At 34.3% G+C, this 13160-nt stretch overlaps 1 protein-coding gene across 1 annotated transcript; it reads right to left on the reverse strand.

Annotated features, from left to right (window-relative positions):
- Positions 1 to 812: 812 nt before the first annotated feature.
- LOC121738241 lies at positions 813 to 5834 on the reverse strand. Its single transcript, XM_042130191.1, has 2 exons — positions 4407 to 5834; positions 813 to 1022 (listed from the first exon to the last, which is right to left on the reverse strand). Exons 1-2 carry the CDS (start codon positions 5832 to 5834, stop codon positions 816 to 818), a joined length of 1635 nt encoding a protein of 544 aa, XP_041986125.1. The 3' UTR covers positions 813 to 815.
- Positions 5835 to 13160: the final 7326 nt, after the last annotated feature.

A 13160-nucleotide genomic window follows, 5' to 3' on the forward strand; every position in this document is an offset into this window, starting at 1 on the left:
AACAAATATAATTAGGCATTGCGTAAGACACATCGCACCAAATAATAAAATGTACACTTTCTAACGTTTTCTCTTTACATGGCGGGAAAATATGCTTTATAATAAGCTGTCACATGTCAAAGCGCCATTTTGAATTTTGGATTAGGCGCGTATTGTTGTGCTTAAAAAAAATAAAAAAAAGTAAAACTTTTTTTTGCATAATAAGTGCTGTGAAGTGTACTTTGTGACTGAAGAAATTACTGTTTAAAATCTACAAAAATATTTTATTTTCATTATGTTCCTACTATTGTGTGTTCTGTAAATAAATATAATTATACTTGTGGTTTTATTTACATCATTATAATAATTAATTTATTTAAGTATAATTTATAAGATTTAAGTAATTTATAAATTACATCAAAACTCTGGTATAATATCCCTAAACTATTTTTAAACAAACACATTAAAAAAATTATGTTTTTTAAAGCCTGTCACATTCAGTAATAACATTAAGTTCCACTTATGCCTAATGCGAATTTTAGCAACTGAATAATAAAAATATAGAGTCCTTTAAACTTCAATAATTATATTATTGATCCGTTGTCTTCATTTCGACATTTGAACTTTTCAAATTATTTTGTTCTAAAAAGTTTAAACGTCAAAATAAAGGCGCTGATTGAAGTTCATTATAAGGGCCCAAATTGGCACAGTTGGGCCAAAAAGGTCACATCTAGATAGCCTTTATTTACATTAACTACTTATATTGGTATCTCACTCTAATTTTCTTCCTTGCTGTATATCATAATAATTATTGTTTTCTCACTCTATTTTTTGTCTCACTGTATATGATCATAGCTTATATCAGCATGGAATCCACTTGGTCCAGCATGGTATTTGACGCTCTGCATCCTACCATCAGGCAGCAGGACATGGTAGTGACCATCAGTGCTGTCACCTTTCTTGGCTTCGGCATGACCGAAGTAGTTCCCAGCCTCCTCGTCGTGGACTCGGTAGCCGAATTCGTAGTTCGCTGCGTAGTGGAGCTGCAATGTAAAGTTTCATTAAAATCGGTACATGAAATAAATAGAAGGTGGGATAAATTCATATTAAGAGTCCGGGTTCCATCGCAGTTCTCATACAAACGTAATACCAACATAATTTCCCAAACGATAATATTTACCATATTTGAGTTATTATTCAGCTTAAGATAATAATTACCTAGGTTCCTGTACAAAGATTCACTGCAAAATATGTACATACCAAAAATATAAACGACTAGCTGTCCCAGTGAACTTCGTGTCACTTTAAAACCTTCCCTGGACTTCTACGAATATTTTAAAACTAAAATTAGCCCAATCCGTTCAGCCGTTTTCGAGTTTTAGCGTTACTAACACAATTGAAAATCCATTTTTATATATATAGATTACAATATTTACATACTTACTAAATTATTGTAATCGTTCATATTTTTTGGTAAATATACGTAAAATATTCTCGTATGGGAAATTATCTTGGTAAGTAAATTACGTTTGTAAGTATGAGAATTGCGATGGCACCCGGATTCTTAAGTGTTTATGTACCCGGATTCTTAAGTGTTTATGTTTGTGGCGTTAGTACGATGACTGAACCGATTTTAAAAATTCTTACACCAATAGAAAAGCTACCACGTTGTCTCAGTGCCAAAGGTTAAGAAATTTCGAAATCAGCAAGAAAGTTTTTTTTTATACGGCAAGGTGATCTTGTTTCTTGCAGCAACGTAACAGGCTCTCTGCTGTCAATCAAAAATGTATTGGAATTCGGTAGATTTTGTACTGATCAAAGTTTGTATGTCAGCCTGCTTAGCATGACGTTTGACGATTATAATATGTTTCCAGTCTTCGTAGAGAAGAAATAATTATAGTTTTTTTTAATAAATGATTTTTTATACAGTGCAAAACCTGGTAATAAATAAAGTAGTAATTCTCTTACTTATTTAGAATTTTATTTTAAAGAAGAGCTTTAGATAATTACTATAGAACCTAATACTTACAGTAAACTTTTTTACAAGTCACTTTTTAACATACTTGAACTTTTTAATTTCATAATTGTAACATATTTTAATAATTTTTCCTCGTTTTATTTTTAACAGTTGTGTGTTATATTTTTATGTAAGTATGTGTGAAATTTTAATTAATATAATATTTTATGTATAATGTGTCCAGACACCGGTGGCCGATCCTTAAATGTCATATGCATAGCATATTTTATCGACAAATTGGCTCCCAAATTGTATCTTTCTCTCACGGTTGTAAAATGGCAGTCATTTTAGTTTTTCTCGGGCTTTCACACTAAGGAATACTTCTTATGTAAATATCCTATGAAAATAAAAAAGATCTCATTTGATAGCTAAACTTGTGGACACTACACCGAATAGATAATAGTACAAGTACCTTCGCTTACACAGGCACAGGAATATGTTATAAATTTCGTGGAATTAAATATAGAAAAACCAAATTTTTGGAAAAAAAAACGTATTTTTTAATAAATGGCTTTTTGTGAAAAATCTAACGCATTAAACTGGATATTTTTATTTTAATAAAAAGATAGAGAAGCGTTTCTTCAAATTCCTTTTTATATGCTCTAAGTCAGATAGTTTAGAAGTTATAACGCTTTTAACTAAATAACTATTATGAAGTATTGGTCAGATAACTATGAGAACCAGTTTTTTTTTCAAAAGTTACAGAAAAAAATTTATAGCCAATTTGTCGATAAAATATGCCCTATATTTTATCGACAAATTGGCCTTTAGGGTCGGACACCAGTGTCGGGACACATTGTATATTTAATTCTAGTTATTAAGGCAAAGGTTTTTAATTAACCCACAAATAATAATTATTATGTATATTTAATTCTAGTTATTAAGGCAAAGGTTTTTAATTAACCCACAAATAGTATTATTATTTATTGGATAATAAAAAATCTTATTGCAATTTTTTTTATTTTTGAATCCTAAAAATATTTTTTGAATCCTATTTTTTCATTTTTTACTCCTAAAAATATATTTTTTTTATTCATACATTAAAAAATATACTTATTTGAAGTGCATATTTTTCTTTTGTCTGTTTTGAATTTTAGAGCAGTCAAAGTAGATAAGGGTTAACTATTAGACAAATTAAGTAATAATGATAAAACTCATAAAGAAACCATAATAATATTTTATGAAGTGAATAGTGTCACAATACAAAAAAAATATAATTAAAAAATATATATTTTTTAAAGTTTGTATCCTGATAAGAAAAAAAAATTAAAAATACACGATAATATAATAATATGATTATTTATTCTATTCTAGAACTAATAATAATTTATTCTCTTATCTTATAGACAAAAAATAAATAAAAGAAAATGGGAAGGAATAAAGATGGATATAAGATGAAAGAAGAAACCAAAGGATGTGCTAAATATTCTTAGTTACATAGCATTCTTATAATAAGAACAGCCTTAACTATCCCGAAAACACGTCTATCTTCTTCTAACCTAACCATGATTTGTTGGAAAATAGAACTGTCAAAGTTTATTTAAACACCCAACTTTTAAATAAATCATGGTTACTTCACCTTACTGCTAAAATATTTTTTTATTAAACTGACTTAATTTTTGTGAAGACACATTTAACCTAAAAAAATATTAGTGCAAATTAGTAAATAAATAAGCATATTAAGTTTTAGAAACAACGATACCTAATTAAGTAGTTTACCTAGCTTATGTAATTTATTTTTAATCTTAAAATTCCTGTACTTTTGGGAGTTTCTTTTTTTGTATCGTCTAGGAATATGTGCAGGGATTTTAACCTTATTTGGTTTAGACAGTTGGTACACATCTAAATGTTCTATATTTAAATTTCTTCCCATGAGTTCTTTCAGTTGAGATTCTGATATTATGTACACCGGTTCTAAAACATCGTGTAGACTTGATAAAGAGTTTAACATGTGGAGATTTGAAGGCAATTTTTGTATTGGATAATTTATAGGGTACCCGTAAGATGCAGCGGGTGGACTATATATTACTTGACTCCTTTTTGGAGAAACATAAGTGGTATCTACGTTTATAATCGGTTTTATGTTAGTGGCGGAATAATCTGTATCGTCGTAGTCATTATAGTCTTCATCAAATGACTCCAGTTCGTGGTTTTTAACTCTTACTGGTATATAAAGTTCGTCATCATCATTGTCGATGATAGGACTTGTTCTATATCTATGGTTCCTTCTTTTCTTAAGTCTTATAAGGGGTTCAGGAGTAGGAAGTTCGGATGGTTCTAAAGTGGATTTGTCTTCAATTTCATCAGGGATATCAGTTTTATCATCTTTTTCTGTAGAACTATCTCCCACGGAAAAAGGTTCAGTGTCTAAATTGGATCTCTTAATTCTACTAGTGCTATTTTTACTTACATCATCATTTCCATATGCTGAAACACTTCCGTCTTCTGTTAAATGCTGTACCCCCGTGCTATCTACGTTAGTGTGTAAATATTTCTTCTTCTCTTCTCTATCTTCGTAATACGGTTGATAATAATGTACGGCTTGTGCTACTGGCGTCTCCTCTTGCTTAATACCTTCATCGAATGTATAGATGTGTGTTTGTTCTTGTGGTTTATAGTTTACTGGTATCGTAGATAGACTAGGCACAACTTTTACTGATACATCTTTTGTAGGTACAGTTGGAATCGACGGAGGTAGTGGTGTAAACGCTTGAGGGTTTTTGGCATTTGGATCTTCAATATCATCAACATCTTCTGTTATAGGTTTGTAATCTGTGGCAGGTAAAGGTGTAGTGTGATAAGTATTCGCTAGTTGAGCATATCTATACTGATCGTAATTCTGTGGTAATAATTGTGTTGGATCTTTTAAATAGAAGTAGTAATCTAAAGGCGCTTCATTTGTGTCAGATAGAGAATAGTCTGGTATTTCCTGATTTTTCAGCAGACTGTTTGCCTGGATCTCCTGTATCGATTTATAATCTTGCATTTGGTGATACTGCTTGGGATAAACATATTTTATTTCACTAGGTATCGCTTCTGTCAGCAATTTTGTTTTAGTTTCTTGAGCAACGCCGAGATTACCATTAGGCTTGATTGTCACTCCCTGATCGTAAGTTGGCCCAGGAGATAGATATACGGTTTTGTACCTCTGAGGTTCTAAATACTGTTGGTAATAATCAACGGAACCGTACGATCTATGGTTTCTGTATCTCACGTCTTTGGCGTCTGCTTTTGTTATCCTCATCATTTCGGGTCGAGTTCTTCTTGATAGTTCTCTAACTTCACTTCTTTGTGTCTTTCTGGCGCTTTCTCTGATCGGTTCAGTTCTTTGAGTCTTCCTGGATTCTGTTCTTGTTTTTAATCCATAAGTACTTTGAGGATTTTCAGTTTTACGTGTATACTCTCTGACATACTCATCCCTGTCTTTTGTTTCTCTTTGTGGATTCACTCGTATATATTCTTCTCTGTTTTTTACTTTATCTTTCTGAATATTAGCTTGTTGCTGTTCTAAGGCCAGTTGATGGTTATCCTGGGACTCGTGGTACGCTTGCATATAACTGTCTATTAGCTTAGGTCCTCTAGATTGTCTCTGTAATTGGGCTGCAAGCTGTCTCATCCTTTCAGCATTGAACATGGCTTGTTGGTTGTTGAAATGGAGTCTGGCATTTTGGTTTCCAGCCAACGGGTTGCCGTATGGTAGACCAGAGTTGCTGGATATTCTGATTCTGTCATCACTCCTGGCCTGCTCGTTAACTACTTCGTATACTGGACTGGCCTGGTTCTTTGCTGATGATGAGAGGTTCGGTGTGAGAAGAGTCAGAAGTAAAATGGATAACATTATGATCTGAAAAGAAAAAAAAGTATGGTTAGATTCAAAGTGTTATCATTTCCTGATGTTTTACATTCTAAGTTGTCAAAGTAATTTATATAGCTATTCAATTCATAATTTATCATTCCGAATTATTATTTTTTCAAAAGGATTTAATATAAGATACTGTAATAGGCTGCAGGAGCAGCACCAGCATAGACAGTAAACAAAAAGTTTTGTTCGTCTGACAACGTTTCTGTCAATATTCTGATATGACGTGCGCAACATGTCGGATTTTGGTCAGATAATTTACTGTATGTGCTAGTAACGCCCTCTGCTCCGACTATATTTTCCCTATTAATTTTAATGTCAAAAGTATGGAATTTGGTGTATAGTCTCATAGTTTCCGGGGATGTCATGTCATTAAAGCTGACACAACGTGACGTCACATGGTGTAAGCTAAACGGATATTGACCAAGAACATAATCGCACGTGAGCCGGCATAAAACAGCGTGACTTTCACTTAGCAGGTATTATGTCAGCGCCCGCGCACACTATAGACAGTAAATGGCCACTTAGGTCCACTTACGCTTATCTGATTTTAAATTAAAATATTATCATGTCTTTCATATTAAAGTGGAAGGAACGACAGAAATAACATAAAATTTAACTCAGGGTTAATTTTAACTAAAGGCGTAAGGCTAACAAGAGTGAAACTGAAGTATGAATAAATTTTCACAGAATTTAAAATTATCTTATATCTTTAAACGAGCAATTCTTGTATATAATTGGAATCTCGGAATCGGCTCCAATGATTTTCATGAAATTTAGTATATAGGGGGTTTCGGGGGCGATAAATCGATCTAGCTAGGAGTGATTTTAAGAAAATGTCATTTTCATCGAATACTGAGCAAAGCTCAGTCAAATAGCTAGTATTAATTAATTGAAATTAACGACTGGAGAAACATTAATTAGATGAATTGTTAGAACTTACTGTGGAACAACTTCTTTTAAAACATTACGATTCTAGAATCCCACAAAAAATGTTTTCCCCTTTTTCACTAGAAATATTCACAAATTTTACAAAGTGTCTATCTACCCAATTAATTATACGAAACTACGTCGTCCGACTCACACGTAGCGGATTTTCGTTACGGCTCATTTACGTCTAAAATATTATAATGTATAATGTGCGCGGGCTTATGTAACAGTTACTTAAGAAGACTGCTAGTTAAACTATTGACCTCTTAACACTGGTAATTATATGAATATGATACTTATTCAAGTATTTAAATTATCCTTTTACAGCAAAATCGGTTAAGCGGTTTGGGCGTGAAGCGGTAACAGATAGACAGACATACTTTCACATTTAAATAGTATTAGTGTTTACCATGGAGTATGGACTAGAATCTAGATGGTGCCCACAACGCCGTTGCGCCAAAGTTGACTGTTTATGGTGCCGGAACCGTGGGTTTTTCCGGGATAAAAATCCTTGGTCCGTTCCCGGGACTCAAAGTATCTCCATACTAAATTTCAGCAAAATCTGTTAAAGGGTTTGGGCGTGAAGAGATTGGGCGTAGACAGACAAAAACATTTTCACATTTATAATATTAGATGATACCTGTGGATGATACTAATGGTATATCATCAATGTTATTAGTATACTTTAGATCCGTACTAATCTACATTTTAAAGTGTGTCTGTCTGTCTGTTGCCACCTATAATTGAAGTTTGAACCGTTTTAGATGAAATTTTGTATGCGGAGAAATAGACGTAGGATAGTTTTTGTTGAACGAAAATGTACGGTTCCTGAGCGATAAATAAACAAAGTCGCGGGCGTCAATTATCGCGCTGGAACCGTAATATTTTTCCTGGATTGAAAATTATACAGTATGTAACAAAAATAAGTGATAATACTTTAGGGTGTGTACGTGTTCCTTGTAGAGAGTTCACTGTGAAAGTAGCAGCTCTGAAAGACGAAATCTTTTTTTCACTTTTGTATTGGCAAGGGCCCGAGCGTCACGAGTTTCCCCATACAAAAGTGAAAAAAAATGTTGTTCTTTCAGCGCTGCTACCTTCACAGTGAACTCTCTACAAGGAACACGTACACACCCTTAATTATTATCACTTATTTTTGTTACACCCTGTATATCCTTTCCTAGGACCCAAAGTAACTACTATCAACATGCAAAATATCATCCATATAGGTAGAGCGGATTAAGCGTGAATATGAAACAGACAGACATACACACTTTCGCATTTAAAATACTAGTAAGGATATTTTTATTAGTATGTAAAGTGTGTTTGTTATCTCTTCAAACTTAAACCGTTGAATTTTGATGAAACATTTTAGATATATTGAGTCCTGGGAAAAGCCACAGGACAGTTCTGATAGATGAAGGGATTGCCTAATTTCATGAGAGATTTAGCAAAAAATAAAATACTTATTAAAAAACATAGCATTCGGGTAAACCTCTAAATTGCGTAATTTGTGAACGTGCCTTAACTACAAAAGGGAGTTGCGAGTGCGTTAATCTTAAACGTTTAACGAATGCCCAATACATGTGGAATATATCCACTTTCACTGTATACATATACATATGTTAAACTGTCCGTTTGTCCGTTTATTGCCTCAATGCAAACACAGGTTAGGACTTCCGGTACAGATAGCAAAAAATGCCAAGCGAGATGGACGCTTGTGCCTTGTGGATGCTTGCCAAGCTTTGGCAAGCATGGAAACGTAGCATTAAAGATGGCGCGGATGCATTCTAGACAACGAGAGCGCTAAAACGAAAGAAAAAATTTATAACCTTTGTCAGTAGACAAAAGTTAAGATTAAACAAAAGTACTAGCGGTTCTTAATATTATGTGGGGCTTTAAAAAATGCTGCTGTTTCGTTTTTACTTCCATCGCCACTGCTGCCCCCTTAAAACGAGAACTTCTGTCCAAGAAAATATAGTTATATCCTTTCTACGAAGATTGGAAACAAATCTTGAACGCCATGCTACGCCAGCTGATGGAAAGCAACGACCGTCAACCGTGGATACTCGCAACATCGGAAAAGATGCAGGTGCGCTGGGCCTTTTAGGGAGTCCGTTTGTCTGGGCCTAGAGACAAGTGGCAAGCGATTATGATAAACGCCAACAAAATGTGATTTGACATTAGTATTCGCTAGCGAAGCGATGACTTATGTCAAATCGCATACATTCTGTTGGCGTTTACGATAATCGCTTGCCACTTGTCTAGTAGGGCTGTCCGTCCGTCCACCCGTTTGCCCGTTTTCCTGTCTGACACGCAATAGCTAAACAAAATCAAAAATCAAAATCAAAATTGTTTTATTTCTGAATAAATTTAAAATAAATGTTTTCAGAAAGTCCTACATGATGCCTACCACCGGTTCGGGAACTAAACCGGCGAGAAGAACCGGCGTAAGAAACTCGCACGGGGCCCACCTTTTTACCAAAAAAAGTGAGAAAAAAATTAATCTTTTAAAATAAAGTTTACAATTTTGTAATTAAATATTATAAACAATATCCACATACATAATTGTAAGTCCTATAATAATGAAGAAGTAGCCTTGCAAGAAGCCATCCTACTCCCAAGGTGTGCCATCGTTTATGAAATCATTGACCTTATTGGCTTTGGCACACAAACGTTCTTTAACTCCTTTTTTAAATTTATTAATGGAAAGATTTTGAACGTTTTCTGGGATTTTGTTGTAAAGGCGTATACATTGACCTTTAAAATATTTACTGACTTTACTAAGTCTGATCACCGGCAAATCCAGCTTGTGCTTATTTCTGGTGTTCCTACAATGAATGTCACTTTTAGCTTTAAATTTACTTATATTTTTTCTAACATATATTATATTATCCAAAATGTATTGAGAAGCAACAGTTAGAATACCAATTTCTTTAAATTTATCTCTCAGAGATTCTAAACAGTTGAAATGTTCACAAATTATATTTCTGTTAACGCTATTTTATTTGCTGCCACTACTCGTGCTTAACGCAATTACCTACTTAATGTGGCGTTTACATTATGTGCTTATGTAACGTAGTTTGATGGTCGTCATGCTCTGGATCACTAAAATGGATACCATCAATGAAATGTAAACACTGCGACACGTATAGAAGAAACTGGGGGTTTGACCTATTTCGATGAAATTTTTTTAGGGCACACAAAGGAACGGGACTCTATTACTAAGAATTCGTTGTCTGTACGTCTGTCAAGGCTGTATCTTAAGAACCGCGATAGCTAGACAATTCAAATTTTAACAAATTATGTATTACTAGCTGTGCCCCGCGGTTTTAAACGCGGCTTTTAGGGAAAATAAATTGTGATATTCCCTATGAGTAAAAAGTATGTAAACTAACTCTATACCAAATTTTAGACGTGAAGATGTAACAAACATACAAACTCACAAACTTTCGCCTTTATAATGTTAATGTTTGCGTTGACGTAATCATGCGTAATTTACGCCGCGTAACTTCGGCCTATGTGTTTAGACACGAGGTATTGAATTGTTAATCTTTAATTAAATCGAAGGTTTGAGCATTCACATGACGTGTATAATGTACTTTCATACTTCATGCGGCTACGCGGCGGTTTTTGAAGTGGAAACTATCTTAGCGGCGTTGTGCACTTTTGTTTGTAAGTTCGCATCAGGACACGTGAAAATTCGTAAGACGGAGGAATACGACGCGACGTGGGGAGTAGGGAAGGAAGTTATTTTCCCCCTCTTTCTATGTAAATGATTGTTCAATGTTTAGCTTTGTTTAAATTTGTATTCCATACTTATAATAATTAATAACTATCAATTTTAATCCTAAGATCGCGGATTCTTAGAAATCTATTGTTTACGCGGTCGAGTTCGACCGCTTGGGAGTTGATAGGTAAAAAAGATCATCAGTCATTTACGTGACACCAAAACCGCTTAACCAATTTAGATGAAAGTTATGGATTTAAATTGATAGTTAAAAATAATAATATTAACAATAATAATTATATCTTTATGTCCAACTGAGAACTGTTTTTAAATTAATTAAAGAAGAATCACAACAAAATGCAACAATCGCGCTCAGTGTGAAGATCTTTAGCTAACGTAACGATATGAACAATATTATGGGAACGACTCACAAAGAGCATTGAAAGTGGGTTTTTGTACGGTTTACGCGGGTTCGTGGGATTCAGTTACATGAATTAGTTGAATAAGAACTGAGAATAGTAAAGTCTGGACAGTATAGACTTGCGTTCTTAAGAGTTCAAGAAATGTAATTAGTAAAAATAACCGGCCAAGTGCGTGTCGGGCCACGCGCAATATAGGGTTCCGTAGTACCGCTAGTTTTTGATAATTTTTGTATGGTCAATGAATAATAATAATAATATCTATGGACGCTTCACACCACGTCAGTCTGGCCCCATGCTAAGTACCTGAAGGACTTGTGTTACAGGTACCAGACAACGGAAATATATTTAATACAGTTTTTATACTACTGACGTTATGAATGTACATTTATAACGTGTTTTACACTACCAACAACATCATTTCAGTTACGTTCAAAGAAATTTGAACGAGAAGTTCCTCTATTAACTACTTCAGCGAATATTTTTTTTAGTTGATCGACTATTACTCAATAACTTATGAAGTCTTCTTAGCCGTGAGAATTTTCCTTTTAAATTCAGCATATTTTCTACTCCCGTGAATTTTTTCACATTTCCAGAAACGGTTTAGCTGGTAGAAGGGTTCTGGACTCTAATGATTTTTTCCGCTTTGAAACTAAATGAATTTAAATCGGAAAATGATCTATGAATCCTAATCCTAATTCTTAATAATACTATGAAAGCGAAAGTTTGGATGTATTATGATGTATGTATGAATGTATGGATGTTTGTTACTTTTCACGCAAATCTACTGAACGGATTTTAATGAAACTTTACAATGAAATAGTTTATACATCAGAATAACTCATAGGCTACAACTTTAACCGACTTTCGGAATACAGGAGGTTTTAAGTTCGTTTTTTTATGTTCAACGATTACTCCGCCGTTTGTGAACCTATTAAAAAAAATCTTTTGGTGTATAGGTTATTATCCCAATTTGGTACCATATTCATACAAGTGGTCACCTGATGAAGGGATCAATAAGTAGGTAATCGAGGGAACTCCTCAAAATTTATATGTATTTCAAACGTGGGAGAGCCATGCTTCGGCACGAATGGGCCGGCTCGACCGGATAAATACCACGTTCTCACAGAAAACCGGCGTGAAACAGCGATTGCGCTGTGTTTCGCCGAGTGAGTGAGTCTACCGGAGGCCCAATTCCTTTCCCGATCCTCCCCTTTTCCCTTCCCTTCCCATCCCTACCCTCCCCTATTACCCTATTCCCTCGTGAAAGGCCGGCAACGCACCTGCAGCTCTTCTAATGCTGCGAGTGTCCATAGGCGACGGAAGTTGCTTTCCATCAGGTGACCCGTTTGCTCGTTTGCCCCCATATTTCATAAAAAAAAAAAAAAAACATGTGGTAACTTCGGTTTCGTGAGCAATATTCTAAGCATACTACCAACAAGTAAGATTTTGCACCAAGCTATACCATGGTTCGGAAGGTGCTGAGAGAATTCCTGACTCTTTATTTAATACAAGTTTGGGAGTTACGACGTTGTTTTAAGAAAAGAAAATATATGCTACCATGCAAATACATTTATCATCATCATCATCATAACTATTCACTACCATAAACCATTATAGAACCATGTATCGTCGCGTTTTGACCCTATTATTGATACTTTTCATAGTATTTTATTATACATCACTTAAACCGCGGGTAACATCGCGAGGCACACCTAGTGGGATCTAAAACTTACTTACTATTAGTAATACTTTCGCCTCTGTCATATCTTAAACCGCTGAACCGACTTTTGCTAAATTTTGCTAAACCTTGAGTCCTGGGACTAAAATATACCTTTTCTGGATAGCATACTTTTTATCCCGGAAAGTTTACAGTTCCTGAACGACAAACGAATTTTGGCGCAACGCAGTTGCGGGCGCCATCGAGGGAGGCGAGGGGGGGGGGGGGGGGCTGTGAAGCATAATCTTCAAATCTCACTTAGGGTGGTGGGGTGGGGGAGTCGTAGCAAATATATCACGTATTTTTTTCATAAAAAAAAAGAAACTGTAAAATTGTGTGAAAAAATATTTCCTCATGAAAGTCTTGAAAAAATTGTCATGAAATTTATAGAACAAATGATTTTTTTCACAGCTTTTACATTATATTTATTCAAATCAAATCAAATCAAATCAAATCATTTAATTCAGGCATCAGAGGCCATTATTATTTTATAGATTTTATCAAACTTT

The sequence above is a fragment of the Aricia agestis genome, chromosome 22, assembly GCF_905147365.1.
Source record: "Aricia agestis chromosome 22, ilAriAges1.1, whole genome shotgun sequence".
Lineage (NCBI taxonomy): Eukaryota > Metazoa > Arthropoda > Insecta > Lepidoptera > Lycaenidae > Aricia > Aricia agestis.

Excerpts from the sequence above, each read along its gene's own strand:
- LOC121738241 (XM_042130191.1), bottom strand. The coding sequence starts at position 5,834 with ATGTTATCCATTTTACTTCTGACTCTTCTCACACCGAACCTCTCATCA. Across the intron at positions 1,023-4,406 it reads CAGCATATGGAAATGATGAT|CTCCACTACGCAGCGAACTA; the intron begins GTAAGTAAAAAT and ends TTTACATTGCAG.